This window comes from Peromyscus maniculatus, chromosome 1 (genome assembly GCF_049852395.1).
Source record: "Peromyscus maniculatus bairdii isolate BWxNUB_F1_BW_parent chromosome 1, HU_Pman_BW_mat_3.1, whole genome shotgun sequence".
Lineage (NCBI taxonomy): Eukaryota > Metazoa > Chordata > Mammalia > Rodentia > Cricetidae > Peromyscus > Peromyscus maniculatus.
The window spans coordinates 184,196,135-184,219,591 of NC_134852.1; the positions used below are offsets into that span (position 1 = coordinate 184,196,135).

General features: G+C 40.3%; 1 protein-coding gene across 2 annotated transcripts in view; it reads right to left on the reverse strand.

Annotated features, from left to right (window-relative positions):
* Positions 1–23,457, reverse strand: part of Asah2 (N-acylsphingosine amidohydrolase 2) — a 120,155-nt gene that overhangs the window by 35,836 nt on the left and 60,862 nt on the right. For both annotated transcript variants that reach the window (XM_042262647.2, XM_076562209.1), the window contains exons 9-15: positions 13,352–13,472; positions 10,927–11,052; positions 7,013–7,099; positions 4,837–4,941; positions 4,640–4,721; positions 2,246–2,361; positions 463–557 (exon numbers count right to left, since the gene is read on the reverse strand). In XM_042262647.2, coding sequence (XP_042118581.2) covers positions 463–557; positions 2,246–2,361; positions 4,640–4,721; positions 4,837–4,941; positions 7,013–7,099; positions 10,927–11,052; positions 13,352–13,472 — 732 coding nt within the window. The remainder of the gene's footprint in view (positions 1–462; positions 558–2,245; positions 2,362–4,639; positions 4,722–4,836; positions 4,942–7,012; positions 7,100–10,926; positions 11,053–13,351; positions 13,473–23,457) is intronic.

Consider the following 23,457-nt stretch of genomic DNA (forward strand, 5'->3'; position numbering starts at 1 on the left):
TGACACACTTCACTGCACATATTACCTTTGGAATGCCAAGTTTGTGAATTTTTCCCCATCTTTTTCACAGGTAATAAGTAAGCATAGACATATTTATCTTCAGAGGCCCCACCAAATGAGGAAAAATTATTTGTCACTGTTGCCAAACACAGTATAACAGGCTACCAAAAGATCAGCAGAGAACTATCTTCCCCGAAGAATCAATCCCAGGGCCATCAAGATGCCTCAGTAGGCAAAGGTGCTTACCACTGAGCTCAGTCACCCGATTTCTGTCTCCAGAACTAAAATGGTGAAGGGAGAGAACTGACTCATGCAAACCTATCCTCTGACTTCCACAGGTACATCATGGCCTATATTCCCCTCCCACAAACACACAACAGATAAATAAATGGTTCTAAAAAGAATTAATCCCAACAGAAATATATATTTTTTTTATTATGAAACCTTTTATAAAGAACTTACGTAAACTCCCCAGGGATAGCAGCGATGGCCAGTGACCCAAGAGTAACAATCTGAACATCAACTATATCTGGGTGCCAAGGATGAGGTTTTGTCAGCTAGGACCCCAAAACAAGAAAATTACATTAGGTATAAATTACCCTTTCTATCGTCAACAATCACATAAATTCCTTAATTAAACAATTTCAATGTTTGAAGCTGGTTTTGTTTTTTCACCACATCACAGGATTCATTTCTGACCATGATGTGACATTAAACACATCGTGTGCATGTTTATGTCCTGGCTCTAGCATATGAATCTCAAATTCAGGCTCCGTTGGTAAGTTCAGGGTGAAATAGCATTTGAAGGAGCTTTGGTGGACTCATCATTATGTGCAAGGTAAATGACTGTCTGCTCAATGGATATACAATACCATTTGTAACAATTTAATACAATCATTTATACTTTTACCCTAGTTGGCTTTAAGTTTAGAACTCGCAAGTCTGGCTTTATCTTCCAAGCATCCTTCAAGAGCATCTGTCCTTTTCCATATTCTGATTAGTGAAAGCTATCTCTCCATCCCTTCCTCCCCTCTCTTTCTTACCCTAAGGGTTTTAATAGGGTACTACTGGAAAAGCCTACTTTTTAAAAACTTACACTTCAAAAATCATGCTTCTATGAATAGTGGGATGACTTTTTAACATTGCAAATGCAAAAAAAATTATGTTCTGAAGTAGTGTTAAAAGAAAATTGCTTTATCTGGGCAGTGATGGTTCACACCTTTAATCCCAGCACTTGAGAGACAGAGGCAGGTGGATCTCTGAGTTTGAGGCCAGCCTGGACAACGGAGTGCATTCTCAGACAGTCAGGGCTACACAGAAAAACCCTGTCTCAAAAAAGCAACCAAAAAAAAAACTTACTGTAACTAATGTTACCAAATAAGCAGCAGGAATTGAGTTGGATCTGCAGCACTCACATTAGAAAAACAGGCAATGTGGTGTGGCATGTGCTTATAATCTGAGCACTGGAAAGAAGAGACAGGAGGATTCCTGGGGCATGCTGGCCAGCCAGCCTAGCCTAATTGATGAGCCGCAGTCCCAATGAGAGACCTGTCTCAAAATATAAGGTGTGTAGTCCAGAGGAATAACATCTGAAGTTACCACTGTCTCCACACACAATATATGCATACCTATACATACAAAGTAAAATAAATAAATACATGTATAAATAATCAAGTAAATCAATAATGCTGCCTAACATGAGAGAATTGACACATGAGCATTTCCCTCTATGACCTAGATGCTTTCCTCTACAAAGCACTCTTCCTAGCTTGCCTCCCTGGAACCTGAATAACGTAAGTGCTAGACTTCCTTTTCCATGTTCCAATCCTCTCATATTTTCCTTAATAATTAGGTAACTTGGTATATTTAATAGTAGCAATTTTTGAGTTGGATTTAGCATTCAAAATTTTAATGTTAAACATTTCTGTGGGGTGTGGCTGACTGGGAAGACTCTGCAGGTAAAGTGCTGGCCACACAAGGCTGAGTGTGATCCCAGGACCCATGTGAAGGTGCAGAAAAGAGAACCAAGTGCACAGACAAACATTCCCACACACATATCATACACACATGCAATAATAGTAAACATGTAGCAATAATAATAATAATAATAATAATAATAATAAATTACATAAGAGTATCTAAATAAGATCTCCCACGTCAGTAGACATTGACCATTTATTATCTTATAGTTCAGAAACTACAATGTATAATATTCTGACTCCATTATGATGATCAAATGCCTTACCTCTCCAGTGTGAAGTAGGATTGGCTTAGGTTTATGGCATTCTATGATTTCTTCAGATGGTCTGCCCAAGAGCTGATCCCGAATAGTGTCCCAAAATAGATCCCCTTCAGTTGTCCCTATTAGAAATGTTATAGTTAGTAAGATCCCTTGGACTAGCCCTTAAGGATGTCATAATTTGGATAGTATTGCACACATCATTTTAGACATTTCAGGTATTTTGTTAAGGTTGTTATTCAATGGCTTCAACAATCTGAACAATAGAAGGGGAAATGTTTTCTACATGTCACAAAGTATAATAGCCCTTAATTATAAAAGAATAATAGAATACATTTTGTGTGGTATTCTCAAAGTTTTATTTATATTAACCTGCTCATTTATGTCATAAATAAAGACAATTTTATACAATCCACATATTTGTGAACTGCATCACCTTTTCCTCATTTTAAAAATTAACAATGATAACTTCAAAATGTAATACCAGCTGTCTGGCATGTGGGCTAAAATAGTAAAACTTTTAGAATTACAGAGTAAGCCTCCATGATGGCGAATGGTGAATGGGTGTGATGGCGAGCCACCAGTCACAAAAAGCAAACTAATCTGGACATCTGTGTCTCAAAGCATGTATGTAATCAAGAAATTGAAAAGACAACCTATCAAATGAGGGACATTTTTTCAAATAATTTATCTGATGAGGGATTTGTATACAAAAACCTATTTTAGAAAACCTTATAACTCAATAGTTACAGTAAAAAAAACCCACACTTAAGGAAAAGTATATGAATAAACAGCTCTCAAAAAATATAAACGATGGCCAATAAACACAAAAAGACATTTGACATTATCAAGCAGATGCAAATCTAAACCACAAGGAGACATCATTTAACATACATGCTGGCTACAATCAGCATGCCAGATAACAAATATTGACCAGGATGTGGAAAAACTAAACAGACACATTGCTGACACAGCCATTAAACAACACAGCCATTTTGGAACTCATGTAATAGGGCTTCAGATGTTAAGACACAGTTAGCCTATGACCAACCAGCAAGCTCTCTTCTAGATACACACCCAAGAAGAAAACTCCAAACACAGGCCCACACAAACACTTGTACACATGCATCATTATTCATAATGTACAAAAAAGTGGAACAACCCCAAGATCCATCAACTAAGCAACTGGAAAATAACATCTGGTATAATGATACCATGAATTAATTCAGCCATAGAAGGCAATGGAGTGTTTCCACATCTATACCTCCATGTACCTTAACAGCATAGTGCTATACAAAAGATGCAACAAAAATCCAGATATTGTGTGTTCCCATTCATATGAAATATATAAGGTAGCAAAATGCAGCAATAGGAGGCTTATTGGTTGCTTATACAGTGGCAGAGGAGATGTGACAACTAGCATATTCAGATTTTCTGCTGGAGTGTTGGAAATTCCAAAGTAGACTTTGGGAAGGTTATATGTCTGCCAACATATTAAAAACCATCAAATGTACTTTAAATGGCTGGCTTATATGGCTTGTCAATTATTTCTCAATAGACAACTGTTATTATTGAGTTCTAAGAGGTTTTCTAAAGTATATTTTACATACAATCCCCATATCAGATGTACTATTGGAAACATTTTCTCTCATTTTCACAATTTCTTTTTTCTTTTTCTTCATGATGCTCTTTGCACACTGCCATTACAAAGAAATCCTGACTGCTTAAAGCAATGGCTAGCCTGGAGTCAGGGAGATGGCTCCGTGACTAAAGTGCGTGCTTTCAACGTGTGAAGATCTGAGTTCGGATCCCCAGAACCCACATAAAAAGGCAGGTGCACTGGTATACACTTGCAATCTCAGCAATGGGGGACTAGGAGGTAGAAATGGGTGGGTCGCTAAAAGCTGGTGGGCTAGCCAGCCTGGCCACGTGGCAATTTCCAATCCTATGAGAGACCCTGTCTCTAGCAATGAGTGAAAGGCACCTGAGGTTCAACACCTCTAATCTCTACAAACACACACTGTGCAGACACACACACCAATGTGTACACACACACTAATATGTACGCGCGCGCACACACATACATACATACACACACACACACACACACACACACACACACACACACACACACACACTAAATGCATTACCAAGGTTGATCAATATACTGAAATGCCATGAGAATTTGTTTCTGCTTCTATTTGAATTAACAAATCCAAAGGACAAGGGACACCTATCCCTGGAGAATCTGAGCTGTCACACTCAAGCTTGGCCAGCCTGAAGCCTCCTGAGTTAGAAATGGGAATCATAAACACGCTGACCACAGGTAAGCTTCATTAGGAAACAGAAGCCCGAGGCCCCCGAACCTGGAAGCACGCATTCCATCCTCCTCCATCTCACCCTGTGTAATATTGAGGCCCGCAGGTCCGTCAATTGTGCCTGCCGCAAAACTGTAGCCCAGGGCGGGTTTACACGTCTTCACCTGAAGAAAGCATCATAAAACAAAAACAGAGAAACGGAAGTTCAGCAGTAAGTAACAATGGGCTGGCTGTGTGCTCTGCCCATGCAACAAGGTCAGCGGCCTCTGTCATACTCACTGCATGCGTGTCATTGAGCAGGACGGTCACATCTGTCATGTTCACCCACTGGTGAGCTGCAAACACTGGTCCAGTCACTTCCTGGGAGGCAGAGTCATGCAGCTCCTAGAAAACCCACATAGGCTCACCATCCCGAGGAAAAGAGCTGGCGAGAAACAGACACTAACACAGACACCTAGCATCTTCTGCACAGAGACACCTTTCTTCTACTCACTGCTTGAAAATTACCTCACCCCCATAGTCCTACCCCATAGTCCTCTCATCAATCCCAGTGCTTCCCAGAACCTGAAACCTCCAGGAATGTCGACCTGTGTCTATTCATCCCAAAAAAGAACTTAACATGAAACAGACCATGAATGACATAAAGCTCCAACTCACACTTGCTGGAATGTCAGGCTGTCAGCAGTCAGACTTAGTATAAAGTGCCCTTAGTATAAAGGATCCCCGAGTTTTCTAAGGACAGGAGCCAGGTAGTGGCTCAAAGACACTGTGTCCCTTACACATCAGCTAGTCTTTGGCATTCTTGGTTGTTTTATTTTGGGGGGGGGGTTATAAAATCAAGTGATGTTTTTCCAAGCATATGGTAATATAAGTTTAATACTTTTGGAGACATTTGTGCTTCTGCATCTGTGTCGTACGATACAGGGAAATCCTACTTCAGTGGCCCAGGCCACTCCACGACAGCTGTGTGTGGCCTTTTAAGATAAGCAACTGGGGTCATAACTGCAGCCTGCCTCCCCTGACAACCAGGGAAGCTGTGCCTTGCTGTGAAGAGAATCCAGAATCTCTCTGCTCGCAGGCCAAGGGCAGAAACAAAATTTCTAACACCAAAGTGTGTCCCAGGCACACTCTAAAAAGAATCTGTTAATTTAGAATCATCCACTGATAATACCACAGTAAATAAAAAGAAACTACAGCAATTATTCTGCCTGTGGTTATAGATTTTATGTCTGCTATTTTTGAAAGGCATTTTTGTTCTTTTTACTTGCTTCTGAAACATTCTAGAAGGAATTATCTATTGAAACACAAGTAGGTAGGTGTAGATGTGTATGTGTGCATGTGCATACACACACACACACACACACACATACACACACATACACACACATGGTAAGCCAGGAAAACAAGGGGATTTAACACTATCATGGACATATCAGTTAGAAGCCATTTCTCTTTATCATTTCCCCTCAGAAATGGACTCTGTAGAAGCAGATACCAAAATCGGGACAGCATGGAAGACAAAATCTAGCACATCACTGGGGAGATGGCTCTGTCCATAATGTGTCTGCCATACAAATATGAGGGCAGAGAGGCACACTTCTAGAACCCCAGTAGGGTAGAGAGGCACATTTCTAGAACCCCAGTACTAGGGAGACAGAGACAGAGGGGACCCTGGGGCTTGCTGGCCAGTCAGTCTAACCATTTAGTAAGTTCCAAGTTCAATAAGAGACCCCCCCCTCTCAAATAGCAAGGTGGAGAGAAATTAAGCAAGATTCCCAACCTCAACCTTGGGCCTCCACATTCATGTGTACACCTGCACACGTCCATGTACCCTCACACATAAAAGCACGCGTCTATACATCCATCCATCATACACATGAAACAACAATTTTAGGAGCAGAAGGAAGGTGGAGTCATTCAAAGCAATCCCATTGCAAACCAGATTCTGCCTTCCACACAAGGAGAAAGGTGATGTGACCTTTGTCTTTTCAAAGAAGCATACAAATAAATAGGAATTCATGATGTCAGAGATGTTCAGCTCAGCTTAGTCACTGAAGGCTAAGTTCAGAAGAGGTCAGGTGCCTTTAGCCAGGCAATGACTTAAGAGATTTCGGAAAACCTACATCAGGCTAGTCCTGTGTGAGGCCACATTAACTGAACACTTTACAGTCTATCTGTCTCCTCAGTTGGAGCTGCACACTCAGGCTTTCTAACATCCTAAAATAGAATCTTTTCCTGCATGCTTAGTTTTAAATGCACTAGGAAGTCTGACCGGATGAGACAGAGTCCTGCATGGCTCCCAAGGGCAACCTCACAAACCCAAGTCTTTCAGACTTCCTGGCCCGCCTGAGCTTTTGTGGCGTTCCTCGCAATTATGGACTTCCTATTAAATGATGCCTGTGGGTTTTAAAGAACAACACAAAGCAGAGATGGAAAGCATTGGGCTCGTGCCTACCTTGGCTCTCTGGTAGATGATCCGTCCTATAATTTGTGTGCTGTTAATCATATCTTTCCCAGGTCCGCTGGCCATGCACATGCTAGGCTGGAGCAAAATGAGACAATATGATCTTTAGTGTGATGAGCGATGGCTTTAAGAACTGTAAAATTACAACGGAATCTAACCAAATACGTTTGCTAAGCCAATCCTAGCTTTACTCTTGAAACATTTTCTCAGTTTACAGGCTAGGGCAAACATAATCATGCATGCCTTTGAAGCAGAGAATGTTTTCAGAATGCATCTATTCCAGTCACTTCCTTTTGAAATTAGGAAGCAGAGTTTTGGCTTGGTTGAGAGATTTGATGTATGTTACACAAGGAGATGACTCTGAGCTGCGACTGGAAGGAAGGCAGGCCTTACCCTCTGTCACTGCCTCTTTATTTCCTCATGCGTGCCTGGGACTCTCACTCTGACTGTCTTACACAGAGACTCATTTAGGTTACATTAGAACAATTAGCCATCCTCCTGGGAAGAAAATGAAAAACTCCAGCTATACATCCAGTTTCCTAGATCAGGAAAGCTCAAGATTGACTAAAAACTTAAATATGGTGAATGTCACAAAGAACATAGGGAAAGAAAGTACAAATGAATAAATGTTACAGTCTGAGAAATAAAAAAGACTTAAAACAATAAAAAACACAGGCTTAGAAAATTTGACACCCTAAACATTTTAAAGATCTATATAGGAGTGACAATATAAATAAAGCTGATAGAGAATTGACAGACCAAGGAACTTTTGTACTATTTATGACAAATATTTTAAGAATTAATGTATTAGGGACTTAAAGATTTTCCATAGGGAAGGGCATACTACTTTTACCCATGTGAAGGAGATGAACTCATTATACCCATTTTTTACACATCTTTGCTTGCTCTAACACTATTCATAACAGCTAACATCAACCACAGTGTCCATCAACAGACAACTGGTGTGCATACACAATAGAATGCTTCTTGACTATGAAAAGGGGTGGAATCCCTTCATTTGCAACAGTATGCATGGAACTGGAAGTCTTCTGTTCAGTGAAATGACCCAGACACACAAAAGCAAACACCACATACTCTCACTCACTTCTAAAAGCTAAAAAGTTGATCTCATAAAAGAATGGGGTAGAATAGTAGTCAATAGAGACTGGGAAGGGTAGAGAGGAAGTGGGCAGAGAGAAGTTAGGTAAGAGCAGCAAAACAATGCTAGACAGAATTCGTTCAGGGTTTCTGTAGCACAGCAGGGCAACAACCGTTGACATCAATGTATTTAAAATAATAAGAAAGTTACAAAATTCCAAACATACAAAAACTATGCTTGAAGAGGTGGGTGTGCATATTATCCTAACATCATTATGCAGATTAACAAATTACTGTAATATAAACTTGTCCAAGTATTTCATCTAAATTCGAAAAATAAAAGGAAGAGAATGTCCTTATTAATACCCCTTGAGCCGGGCGTTGGTGGCACACGCCTTTAATCCCAGCACTCGGGAGGCAGAGCCAGGCGGATCTCTGTGAGTTCAAGGCCAGCCTGGGCTACCAAGTGAGCTCCAGGAAAGGTGCAAAGGTACACAGAGAAACCCTGTCTCGAAAAAACAAAAAAAAAAAAAAAAAGAAAAAAAAGAAACCTTGATTTATCCATGCTGAGTTGTCATTTCTCTTATTTGCAATAAAAAGCATCATAATGCATATATCATGGATTACAGATATAAGGGGTAGTTCATATTCTCTCTCTCTCTCTCTCTCTCTCTCTCTCTCTCTCTCTCTCTCTCTCTCGTGTGTGTGTGTGTGTGTGTGTGTGTGTGTGTGTGTGAATGGACATTCAACATGAGAACATGTTCAATTTCATTAATAATAAAATGGAAATTTAATCTAGAGCAAGCTCTTTGCATATTATACCGTCAAGAAATCCGAGAGTAATATATTTGACTTAAATGAAGGTTGGGACAATAGTCGCTTACACATAGGTGGGTGGAAAAGCCACTGAGAGGGTAGATAGGACATGAGTAGCACTCATTAGGTGTGTTCTCTCTTTAACAGAAAATTTTAAAGTATGTCCTGTACCTGTGCAGATGTGTATGAGGTCAGTGATCAAGCATGCTTACAGGAAGGAAAAGAAGAGAGGAGAAAAGCAAAATACAGAGGTAAAGAATGGGTTACCTAAATAACGGTACTTAGAATTGAGCATAAGAATGTTACTTTAGGTATGGCTTAGAGCATGTTTGTTGGAAATAAGGAAACACATCACAGAAGTGTATGGAAGTGCAGTCCCGCATAGATGTCATTGATGTGCCAGTGTGTGTGATGATACAGAGAGCAAACGCTGTCTACGAGATTGCTTGGAATGAGGGAAGTCAAAAAATCATAATCAGAAAGTAACAGAATTAAGGAAGAATGAGAGTCTTCTTGTGATTTTTCTAATTATAAAAGTAAAGTATGCTCATTGTAGGAAAACAGGAAAATGAAAGCTAGCCAGAGCAACATCAACAGAAAAGTCAACAACTAAAGATGTGACACCCTTTATTTTACTATAACATTCATTTTGAAAAATTGCTATTATAATGAATATGCAATATTGAATCCAATTTATTACTCCACGTTGTATAATCTTTCCCCACATTATCCAGTATTCCAACATTTGATAAATTACTACATAATAGTCTATTGCAGGTGAGTATAATTTATTTAACCATTTCATTTATGAATTGTGGACTTTAATAAGTAATCTTAAAATGTATGGCAAAATTGTGGGACAAGTAAGCAAATGGATAAAAAGAATTTTGCAGCTAAAAAGAATGCCATACATACAATATAACTATTAATCCACATTGCTCACTGAGTAGGCTGAAGGGCAAAAACACAGCATAACAAAAATAACAGCATGAAGGGGGTACTTCACAAAGAATAAGAACCAGGATGCCAGCGCCTGCTGCTGTGTGAGAGCTGAAACAGACTGAAATGAACTCTAGGAAAACAGGTAAATAAATGATAATATAATCTGAATGGCCAACCTTCAAACTTACCACATAGATATAGATATGGAACAATTTCTAAAGGGAATTACGTGGAAAACTTATGCCCTGGAATCCACAAATAAATCATAAAAACTGTTTATGAATGCCTGCGCAAACAGTGGGGAAGAGTGTGAATAACAATCACTGAGGCTAAAGAAGTAAGTGGTACCTGGTGTCTTAGTTACTTTCCTATTGCTGTGGTAGAACACCAAGACCGAGGCAGCTTAGAAAGGAGTTTGAGTTCACAGTTTATGTAAGAGTTATGGTGGTGGAATGAGAGCACAAACGTAGGTGGCTGGAACAGCAGTTGGGAGCTCACGTCTTAATCCCACCCCAGGGACAAACCTCCAGAGCCACACCCACTAATCCTTCCCACATAGTTCCACCAACTGGGGACCAAACATTCAAACATATGAGCCTAAGGGGACATTCACATTCAATCACTACCCATAAGGACTTTCAGTTTTTACTACTGTGTGCATCCATGTTATTTGATGTTTTATAGGAAGCCAATTTTGAATTTTAAAGAGGAGAAAAAGAAAATCTATTAAAAAGAAGAAAAAAAAAACCTCAGGTTGACAATCTGTAAGAAATGCCATACAGGTAGTTTTGGGTACAAATTTGAAAACTCAAATATGACAAGGTAAAATGCTTTAAGCTGCACAGGTGAAAGGAAGAAGACGCACCCTCTGCATTTGACATCACAATGGAAAACTGGGATAACCCACTTAAAACTCAGAGAAGTTGGGCAAATGCTTCAGAGAAGAGTGGAGAGTAGAGACCAGCAGGGCAGTGTGTACTTGAAAACAACACATTCGTATATTACTGATGAATATTCACACACGAAGTGAGTGTGCCCTTCCTACCTACCCCGCCGATGGGACAGGTGCTTTTTTCATTGTCGCAAGACTCTCCCGTGTTGGCGCAATGCGGACCAAAGGTGTTTGGGGACACATCTCCAAGATTTGATGAAGCAAAGCCTGCTACAAATGGTCCCTGCCAAAATAAATGCACCATTACCTTTAATAATGACTTCCATTAAAAACACAAAGACTCAGTCCACTCATAAACCCCTGTATGAACACACGTGTGGAAAAGCGCAGAGGTCAAACTCAGGTGTCATTCCTCAGAAGCCTCTCCTCGTTCATGTGTTGTTTGTTTGTGAGGCACAATCTCTCACAAACTGGCCATTTGCTGATTAGGCAATGCTGGCTGGCCAGTGAGCTCTGGAGATCTACCTGTCATTGCCTCTCCAAAACTGAGATTACAAGCATGCCCAAATTTTGGCTTGAATGCTGGGTATTCAACTCAGGTACAGGAAGCATTTTGCTAACTTAACTATCTCCCCAGCCTTCAAACAAATTCATGTACAGACACAAAAAGATAAACAATATTCTGAGAACTTTTTATTTTTTTTCCTGAACAAAATTTATTTTATTGTATTTATTTTTTATTTTATTTTATATTTTCTGAATTTTTTTATTTTCTGAAAAGGCTCATGTTGTGATCAATATTATTATTACTGAAAATAATCCAATTATCAACAAAAGTTTTCAAATGAGTCCTTCAAAGGCATATTTGCCTCTAACACCAACAATTTGACAAGAAATGCAAAGTACATTAAGTGACCAAGTGTGGAGCCATCCATCCAGTGTCTGGTGCTTTGCCTGCACCCACAAGTCTCCTTGCCCTTGACAGTCACTACCTAGGCTGGACCCCTGTGAGCCCCTCCTTTCCTCAACCAGATTAGAGACAGACCAGGCATCAGTCTGGACCCACCTCATCCACCATTTCCCAATAAACATCTCCAGTTTTTTTAGAGAAAGACATGGATTGAAGGCCTTTTTTACGTATAAAGGAGAACCTCTTCCCCAAATTGCATGCTAGTGCACACTCGGAATCCTGGAAGTTGGGAGGCTAAAGATGGGAGGTCATAAATGCAAGGTTAGCCTAGACTACATAGCAAGGCCTTCTTAAAAACAGAAAAAAAATGGTGAGGGGAAGGGATGAATGGGAGGAAGAAAGAAAGGGAGGGAAGAAGGGATGGGAGCAGGGAGGAAAGAAGGAGAAAATAAGGCAAAAAATCAGTGCAAGCTAAAAAAGAGAAAAATAGAGTTTTGTCTAAAAAGGAGCAAAAAGATCAGACTGTTTTAAATATGAGGTCACTATCTATATAATGGATCCTTCATTCTCCACCATGGCCTTGGCCTCTCATCATCCTTATTCTTCTACATCAAGTGCTTGCATCCAGTGGCCAAGCAGAGCAGTTTCTCTCCTCCCTTGTCTCTCTGTATCATTAATTACCCAGAGCTTAAGAGGTTCCAGTAGTAAGTCAATTGGCTTCCTGATTTCAGATCTCATTATGAGATGAGTTTCAGGCTCACGGGTGTCATGGATTAGGGTTTCTTCTGGCTTAGACTGTTTTTTCAATGTGTATGGGTGTTTTGCCTGCATGTATGTTCATGCACCATGTGCATGCTAGTTAGTGCCTATGGAGGCCGAAAGATGAGGTTGGATTCCCTGAGACTGGAGTTACAGACAGCTGTGAGCTGCCATGTGGGTTCTAGGAATTGAGCTTGGTTCCTCTGGAAACGCAGCCAGTGCTCTTAACTGCTGAGGCATCTCCCTAGCCCCTTAGATTTTATTGGAAAAATAAGGTCCTTGGAAAGAATGTTTTCTCTAGGAAAAGCTGAATCAATCAACAGATCTAGTTGTCTGTCTCCCTTCATGATTCTACACCACTAGGAAGGTGCACAGTACTCTTAGAGCACTAAGAATTAAAGTCAGCGTCAGCGCAGTGAATCATATTACCAGCTTGATCAAAGACTATTACAGGCTACAAAAGTAGAGAGCTGATCTTTCTTACATAATTGGTTGTAAATTTATGAAGCCATCAATATTAGAAACATCTGCTACCAAGAACAAATGATTCCTTTATTATTTGAAGTATTTCTTTCCATACTGGGAGAAGATAGATAAATAGACAGATGGAGATTTCTTGTGTGTGTGTGTGTGTGTGTGTGTGTGTGTGTGTGTGTGTGTGTGTGTGTGTGTGTGTACATGCAGGCATGTGAAAATTTCACACAGAGGCCAGAAGAGTGGTCAGATCTCCTGAAACTGAAGTCGTAGGTAGTTGAGGCTCCTGATATGGGTGCCGGGAACCAAGCCCTGTCCTCTAGAAGAGCAGCAAATACTCTCAACAACTGAGCCCTTTCTCCAGACCAGTAAATTCTTTCTATTCCAGCCTATTCATGAGGTCAATCAAGATGAAGATTTCAGTGACACTAATTCTCACCTGTCCAGGTAGAAAGCCTCTGTTCTTCTCTTGCTCGAAGAGGTAAGCTGCGTAACCCATATTGTCACTGTTTACAAAGTGGTTGCTGTTGTTCATGCTGACAGGGTGGATGGCAAACCAGCTGTAAAAGAGACAGACGAGAGCTCTAAGTTAATCAGGAGAGCCCAAGGTGTGGGCCTAAAGGCAACGTCTTCCCTCAAAGGCTGAAGTCTTTGCCAGCAAATCAAAGTATTTTGTGAGACTGGCCCACTACCTCCTGCACCAATGAAGGACATAAAAGTGTCTTCAATTCTAAGCATCCTACATTCAGATTTCTTCACTGTTGATCAGATAAAATTGCAAATAATGTACCTAAGAATTATGATCATCTACTTTAAAAAATACAGAACTCTATTTTCATGAATATTTCATCACCATTATCTTCAGAAAAGCTTTTAACAAGTTCCAAGGGCGGTCAGTTACCAGAGGATAGTCCAAACAACTGGATAGACATAGACTTTGCCCTTCAAGACAGACACAAAGATAATAATTATTCAAATCAACCCAACCCAATTCAGTAGACACTCACTGAGCATTAGCAGTATGCCAAGCATGGAATAAATGGGGGTTTCTCTCAGTATCTTACAGAAGACAGAGATGTGAACAAATGGCCTTAATATGGTATGACAAATGATATAAAGGAAGAGGCGCAAAGGCTTTTCAGACCACAGATGACAAGCAATTAATTTGAAGGGCATTAAAGAGCTAGGAACAGCAGAGTAAGTGCATTAAGGCATAAGAGAGGATGTTATGCATAATTCAGCATGTCCTTATGCATAGTAGTACCTTGTTTAAATAATAGATCCATACAATTTACAAACTAATTACAGATCTGCCACTTTACTTCACAGTGCTGGTAGGCTGTTTGCCTCCATCTGCATAGGTGACACAGAGAAGCAAAATGATGGCCTATATGTCCTAGAAGACAAATGTCCTGTGACAGCTTGTCTGGAAGCCCTCATAAATCAAACCTTCCCACCGATGAAAGAAACTGTTGCTGTTGTTTGGATGTAAAATTTTTCCCCGAGTCATGTGTTTAAAAACTTAGTCCCTAACTGATAGCACTGTCCTGGGAAAGTATAGAACTCTTTGGAAAATGGGGCTTAGCTCACAGATGTAGGGCTGTAGGCACCTCACTTGAAGCCCTCCACTCCTGCTCCACCATGAAATGAGGCCACAGCTGTCCACTGCTATCCACTGTGCTGTGACTTCCATGACACGATGGACTGTACTCTGACAAACTGTGAGCAAACTAAATCATTCCTGAAGTTCTGCCCTTTGACCATCTTGTCAAAGTGATAAGGAAAGTTAACCAATACAGATGTCTGCTGGATGCAAGGCAGAAAAGCAGATGAACCAAAATTCTCCAGTCAAGAGAAATGTCGATTCATCGAGTCTCAGGTTAATATCAGAGTTTTTAAACTCTTGAGGATTCAATCCTATGCTGGGAAAAATTTAAACATTTAGTTTATATCACTACCTAAGTGAAAATAGTACACAAAACTAAACATTTATTCAAAGTTTCAGGATGTTTTAGGACTTTGAGATCTACCTAAAGTCTTCCATTCTCATTGCCTGATGGAGGTAGGTTAGGGATGATGGCTTGAAGCTTGATGCACTGGGCCAGCAACACAAGGAAAGTTGTTCTGGTTGGTACAATGGGGCCTGGAGTGGGTTACAAAGAACTGGGAGAGTCTGCAGGAGCTGAAAGTCTCCAGACAGCATAAGCCCAGTGATGCTTTATGAGAGGGCAAGCCAATGAGGCCAGCTCTTTCACCACACATACACAAATCTGTCTCTGTCTCTGTCTCTGTCTCTGTCTCTGTCTCTGTCTCTGTCTGTCTGTCTCTCTCTCTGTTTCTGTCTCTGTCTGTGTGTGTGTGTATGTGTAAAATAGTATATAGAATGTAATATGTGTATATAATAATAGTTGTATAGTAGTAGTTGGCTTTACAATTATTTGGGTAGTAAATAGCACAGAAACAGAATTGTCACATAGTAAAAATATTAAACAATACACATAGTCACAAATACAGTCCATATACTGTTTTTGTATCCCGACTTAAACAAAACAGATAGGGAAAAAAACTTTATTGGGCTATCAATATAGTATGTACACGGCCCTAAACTACACACAAACACACACACACATGCACACTAATTAAGCAAGCACATAAATTTCAAAACTTTATCCAATGCAGACTGACTATTAAACCCTTTTAAGAAATTATTTTTGTTATGAGTGCAAGAATGTGGTGCTAGAATCTAGCTGCTACCTTCATAGCTCCCCCCTTTTCAGTTACTGACATCTACCCTCAGGGACAGTGTCTGGGGGTCTGAGCTGGACATTTCACCCTGAAGTGACTTTATATCAAGGGTGACCACATCCTGTTCCCCATCCCTTTCCCACCTCCTGCCAGGGAATCTGAGAGACTGAATTCAGATCTGGCTGTGAACCCAAGAGAGCTGTAGAAGGAGGCTCTATGCTGTGGCACATGGGCAATGATTCTCTTCAGAGATGCTCCCATGCTGGGCCCTGGCCTATCCTCTGAGTCTGCCATGTTGCTGCATCTCTGTCTGTCCATGACATCGATAACCTTTCCAATAAACTCCTCATTCCCTAGTTATCTGTCTCAGTGTCTCTTGAACCATTCACTACATCCAAAAACCTAGGCATACTGAGTTGTAGTTACCTATTTTTCTAAAACCAATGCCTTTGCTGAATAGAGATGTACACTGAAATATTTATGAATGCAATATAAGCTATCTGCTGTTGGCTATAAAATATTCTGGTAGAACAAACACAATCGAGAGTGGCAGAATATTGCCATTTATATCAAAGCTGATTATAGCTACGCGGAGATTATCGTACTAGTGGCTCCAAACTAAACTTCTTCATTAAATAATAATAATAATAACTTGAGATCTTTCTGCCTCAGACTCCCAAGTAGTTCCAAAACTTACTAAATACAATAAGTTTCTGGACAAATCATCAGTCTATAAGGATAATTCTGTCCCCAAGATGTTTACTAACCACTGTGCCAAAGTGTAGACACTGAAAACACCCTAAGCTCACCCTCTAGAAGCCACTTCAAGCTTCTGTGTTTGAGGAAAGCGTGCCCTGATCTCTCCCTTCATCTCCCTTGCCACCCACCCCTCTCCTCTCTCCTCTCTTTCTTCCCCTCTCTCTCCCTCCATATGTCCCTCCTCTCAGTTTCCATCTTCTCTTAAAACACAAAATAAATTCAAATCCACCATTTCCCTATTAGGTGGATTTTGCTGTTTTAACATTTTATTTGTTGGATTTGGAAGAAATAAATTGGTGATGGTCACAGCAGGCTCATGGTTTCTCATCCAAAATATTGACATTTGAACTGCTCACAATGAGGTAAGCCAGATTCTATCACTATACAACTGAAGAAAACACACAGAACAATGCTCTCAATGTTGACTGTGATCTCCTATGTTCTAGGCAAGAAACTTCAAATACATCCTTAGTCAGAAACAATATCATCATTTTAAAATTAGTAAATTAAGTCTCCGAGTGACAAGGCAGCCTGGCCAAGTTCACAGTCACACATCCAGAAGCAGGACTGTGAACCCAGGTCCCCACTGTGAAACACTGGTTCTTTCCCCTCTGTTCATTCCTTGGCTCATTCAAAAGAGGGGCATCATCTCGCCTTGGGAAATGCTTCAGAAAGGATGAAATGTATGAACTTGTCATCAAAGCTGAGCTGAAGTGTGGTCAAGGACTGGGGAGAGAAGACGTAAAGAAAATAGTGCCTGAAAGGCTATAAATGTGAAAAGATGTATTCAGAAAATGGGTTGGTGGTTAGGGGCCAGAGCAGAAGAGCCTGAGCAAAAAGGAGGAGCCACTGGACAATGCAGTCCACCAATGTCAAGTCCTTGGAAGCCCAAAGTGTAACTGCTATTGTTACAAATTCCCAAGGAACTCACATTTGGGTGTGTTTTCCACACCAAGGAAATCACAATTACACATACTAATAATGTCTATGAGGAAATCAAATGCTAAGGACTTCTCCTGATTAGACTACAGATTTAATTTATTTATTTCATCTACTTTAGGGCTTAGAAAAATCAATTGCTCACTTGCAAATAAGTACACAAAATGTTATTTGAACTGCAAAAAAACAGAAAATATATTTCCTTCTCTTCCCTTTGAAATGTGTGCAATTAAAATGTTGGGCATGTCACAACATCTAAGGTACTATGGTAGTAGTGAATATTGATAAACACATACAGAGACCTGGTCACATTAATTTTAAAAGGTCATGGGTACAATTCACTTTATCTGTTCAAACTAATATTTTCCAAAGCCAAGTTCCAAAGAGTAGAGGAAAGACTTAGTTTCTCAGAAGGAGCTTAATGAAGACATAAAAGGATGGATGTGTTCCTGATGATAAACACTTTAAAAACCAGGGTGCTGTCACACCTAGCTGTAAGGAAGGACACAGAACTCTCTTCAGATTAGTGCAAGACAATCAAGAGAATGAGCAAAACCAGAGACCACTCCCACTACAAACCGCTTCACTACAAAGTTTACCACAAAATTCCAGGCCTGAAAAACAATAGATTTCAACTGAATTTATAAATGAATAAGCAGAATAATAAGGTGGACTAGTATAATTAAGTTTTTCCACTGTATGAATAAGACATTGGAGGAGGAAGATCCCTAGAGCCAAGGATTGAATACAAAATGTATTCGCTGGTTTGAAAAACTCTTAAATATTCTAAAACAAATAGCAAGCCTACCACAAGTTCCAGTCACAGCTCTGGGCCTAATGAATAAATGTTGTATAAACTGTACCCTATGTAGGAGGTACAGGCGTTGGGTCACCAGGAACATAATTCCAGTGGCTGCTCAGTTCATTGAGCCAGGTACCTCAGTCAGTCCAGAGAAAAGGGATGGCTTGGTGAGATATCTTGCAAAGGACTAGCTGTAGTCCCTATCCAGCCTAAATGTCCACAGACAAGGAAACTGAATGGTGTTAGTACATTCAAAGGTTGTACTCATGGAGTTTAATGGGGAGACGAGAACTCTTTGAGGGAACAATACAAAATAAAAAAAATTATCATGGGTTCATAATCAAAGTAAAGCTTGAATAAGATCATACCTGTTTAACATGAGCCCTAAATCTAATCACTCACATTCAAGAGGAGAAAAAACAAAACAAATAAACAAACCAACAACAATAAAAAGTGATGCCTAAAGCCCAAAGAGAAAGGTAATATGAGGATGGAGGCAGCCTGGAGTGGTATGTTCACAAGGTGAGGAGGAAGTCAAGAGTTGATGGCAACCACTATAAGCTAAGAACAGCACTGCACAGATTCTCCCACAAAGGAAGGCCTTAACCCTGTCAATGCCTTGATTTAGGGCTTCTGGTCTCTTGATGTAGGAAAGGACAAACTTCTATTATTTGAAGTCCTTTTTATCTGTGATTAGCATTCCAGAGACACTCACATACAACACACACATATAGATGAGTGTCTAAGAATACCAACTCTAGAGTGAGACACTATTTACCTATTTGAACTGCAGTATTTCATATCTGTAACAAAAATCACAATAGTAATGTCTACCTCAAGCACTTGATAATTACAGGAACTAACACAAGTAAAGTACTTAGCACCAAGACTGGCCTATGGTAAGAACGGAATATATGGTCATCATCATGGCATTGATGGTACTATTGATGTTCTGATGATGGTGGTTGTGAAGTAAACATAAAATTCTGTGAGCATAAATACTCATGGGACTAATAGTATTAGTGCAATGTTAAAATAAACAGTGGCTAAATCACACCTGCAGCCCATGTACATTAAGCCAATAGATGAGCATGAAATGCTTAAATGAGGAAACTCTGCCCTCTAGTGGCAGAGATTGGATGCTTATTAAATACCCATATGCACATCAATTTCCCACGCCGACTTGAAGGGTGGGGCATGTGAACAGTTCTGACTAATGACATGCTTGCAAATGGACCAACCAATCCTCTAGATTTCCACAAACCTTCACTATGTTAAGCTGCTGGAGTTTCATGTTCTGCCTGTTGTAATAGTTGACATAAACCATTGTAATGAACACACCTGGGTCACCACCTTATAATCCTTCTTACCTCACCTCATTGGAAAACTTTGGGGAAAGAGAATAAAAGATATCTCATTGAATTATACTGGAAGCATTACTCAGATCATAATCTAACCCAAATGGAACCTGAATCTTTCTAAAATGCTCAGATAGAGAAAAGACAGTGACCTGCAGCCAAAGGAGGTTTTCTGGATTTACTGGTGGATAGCATCCTCAGAAGAATTTCACCATCATTGCACCCAAGTAGAGACGATTGTTCTCAACCATCTCTTTCTTCAACCTCAAAGATCCTGCCCAAGAAAGGTCTTTGCTGTAATGATATTGGGGAGACACTTTTTGGGCCGACTGCATGAAGTAAGGGCAAACAAAACTCTACCTTCATAGTAAGACCAAGACCAAGAAATGGACAAAAGAAAAACAGGAAAGTATCAACAACAGTGTTCTTTGACAATTCAGCCTAACTAGGAATTGTAGAAATTCAAAGGAAAACAATAGCGCTTTGATTTTCCTAAGTCTATTTCTTGGCAAGCATTGTGATGGGTGACACACCACCAGGACTAGCAGGGGTCTGGGAAACAACAGTCTGCTCACCTTTACAGCAGGGGCCTAAAGAAGGGACCCTTCGCAGAGGGCTCTCTGGCAATGCATAGTTAAAGCTTTAAAGTTAAGTATTGCCTTGGCTCAGGGTTCCAACTTCAAGGAAATAGTTGAGAGAAATCTCTTGGCTCAGGGTTCCAACTTCAAGGAAATAGTTGGGAGAAATCTCTTGGCTCAGGGTTCCAAATTCAAAGAAATAGCTGAGAGAAATCTCTGGCAAATGCAATTTGCTGAAGAGTTGTTACCCTGATGACTAGTCAAGTATGTTTCCACATAATGTGATGTTTACACTTGAATTTGAAGATATAATAGAATGCATTATGAAATACTATGAAATAATTTTAAAATGGTAATATAAAAAATATTAATACTGAAACAAAAGGTATTGTTAATGAAAAAATAAGCAAAACTTAAAATATAATAAAATCCCACCTTATAAAGAAGAATTTCTAGCATGTTTAGCAAAAGTTTAAATGACTGTGCCACAAAATGATCATAGAAGTTAACTCCGATCTTCAAGATTAACAGATGATTTTTTTTCTTTTTTTTCTTTTTTTTTTTTTTCTTTTTTTTTTTTTTTTTTTGGTTTTTCAAAACAGGGTTTCTCTGTGTAGTTTTGGTACCTGTCCTGGAACTCACTCGGTAGCCCAGGCTGGCCTTGAACTCACAGAGATCCGCCTGGCTCTGTCTCCCAAGTGCTGGGATTAAAGACGTGCGCTACCACCACCTGGCTTAACAGATGATTTTTATTTAACATTTTTTTTCTTTAGAGTTCACAATTTGAAAACTGTATGGTTATGAAAGTCTTTTAAATAACAAGAAACTATGACCAGTACGGGGACAATGTAACTGCTAAAATAACAGGGCCAGGGCTAGAGAAGTACTTCTGGCTTTTTAAGGGGGATTGGTTAGGTCTTGTGAAACAAGAGACGCTGTCACCCTGGGTGGTATCACTGAAAACTACAATCTGCCCTGTAAAAGCAGCTTTTAAATCTCTACCAATCCAAAGATGAGAGATAGGACAGGAACAAAGTATTGAATACAAGAAGTAAATCACACACAGTGGGAGACACACCAAAGGCCAGATGTAGAATGACCAATTTCTGGAAACAGATTGAACCCACTGTGGGAAGATGGAGATTGTCAGTTATAAAACAAAAATGGCCTGCTGCTGCTGCTGCTGCTGCTGGTGGTGGTGGTGGTGGTGGTGGTGGTGGTGGTAGTACACACCTTTAATCCCAGCACTCGGGAGGCAGAGCCCAGCCGACCTCTGTGAGTTCAAGGCCAGCCTGGTCTATAGAACAAGTTCCAGGACAGCCAAGGCTCAAGGTTACACAAAGAAACCCTGTCTCAAAAAAAAAAAAAAAGTTTCTAAGCAGCACCCTCAAACAAAAGAACAGAGAAAGATTGAAAAATGATTTTTAAAAATACATTGAGATGGCTACCCTGCAAAGAGCTGAATTAATTATATTTAATAAAACTGCACAGACGTTGAGGCCAAAAAGTATTTGAGATATGAAGAGGATTGCTACAAAATCAAACAAGCAACCAGCAAACTGTTTGGCCATCTCAGAGTGAGAACGTAGCATCTTGATATTTTTCGTGGTATTTTAAAGTTTTAGTGTTTAGCGAGTGAAAGCAAATAAGCATCACCCTCATACATGTTCTTTCATTCACACTGATCTGTTTACAATTGTTTTTGTATGGGAAGATTAACAGTGGGCTTATGGTGGGATAATTGTATGGTTGTTTTTATTTTTCCTGTCTACATTCCTAAATTTTTCATTTTTTTAAAAATAGTGAACACATTTTATTCACATGCTGAAAAACAAAAATTGGATTGGAAAAAGAAATAACCCCACAGATTTCTTCTGGTTAAGAACTTTGCAGGTACTCCACAATCAAGTAAGATCAAGGTCTTCTGTCAGATGCTTTTTATGGTTTTGTTTTCCAAAGCTGAGACACAGGGTGTGGTATCAGTCAAGGGTTATTACTTTGGCATGTGAGAGGCCTTATCAAGTACCTTCCCTTTCCAAGAAGGTGCACCAGGCCTAGCAGGAGGCACACAGTCATCTTGAGTTCACTGGAGAAGAACAAGGCCCAGATGGAAGGTCCGGGCAGAGAGCCAGTGGTGACTTTGAGAGCAACTCAGAAAGGGCAGGACAGGAAGGACCCATAGGGACAGGGATCAGAGCTTCCCGAAGCAGAGATAATGCTGGTGGAGAAACAAGCATGAGGTGACATGGAGGGGAAAAAAGACAAGATGGAGACCAGTTAGTAAACTAAGCCGTGGTGGCAAATGCCTGTATTCCTAGCACTGGGGAACCTGAGCAGGGAGCATCGTGTGTCTGAGGACAGAGAGACACATGGGACCCTGTTTCAATATTTTAAAAATGGTTTCTTGAAAAGCCTGCCGCCACTGAAATTTTAGCATTTGCTATATGAGTGACATCAAGTGAACAGAGCAGGGAGGAGACGGGGTATAAAAGAGAGTGCCACTGAGGACAGACAATTAAGCACTGTGACTTACACAGTCATGACCATAGGCGGCCATATGTAACTCACAAGGTCAAGATTTACACAAGGCCCTGGGTTCGATCCTCAGCTCAAAAAAAAAAAAAAAGATTTACACAAACATGCCATGTCTCTGAGTCCTACAAGACCACATCATTTGGGCATTTCCACACACTGGACTTTGCAAAGTTCTTACACAAATTATTCCAAGGGCTTTCACACTTTCATACTCTTGTTTCTAAAATGTTCCTTATGGGGTCCCTTTTTGTAAGAATTAAAGGATTTGCAAAATACAAAACAGAAGGCAAGGAGCGACCATTCACAGGAGGGAAAGGGGGGAAGGGGAGATAAGAAAGAAAAGGGACTAACAAAGGGGAGGGCCTAGGGAAGGATGGGGGCACTAGGGAAGAAAAGAGAGGGAGGGAGGGAGGAGGGAGGGGTGGAGGGAGGAGGGAGGTGGAGAGGGAGGAGGGTGCACTCTACTGCAGCAAAGGGAAAAAAGGCAAGCTCAAGCTTGCTCCCTTGTATCATGACTGAGGGAAGAAGTCCAAGTTGTCCCGTCTACCACGCGCCCAACCATGCTCAAAGGGGCCGCTGTGTGGCAGGAAGGGTTGGTCCTGTCACTCTCCAGAACTGGCACTCAGGCTACCCCCTTGTGTTTTGTTTGAAAAAAGGAAAAAACATGGTTTTCCTTTCTTCACTCACATGCTCTAACATCAGGATTTCTCTCAGTCAGATTTCCTGCACTGAATGATAGACAGACAGACGTGACTTCCAGAATCTGTCAAGCAGATTTCACTCACGTGTGACGCACAGTTTGCATTTTAATTCATGGTTTAGAACACCC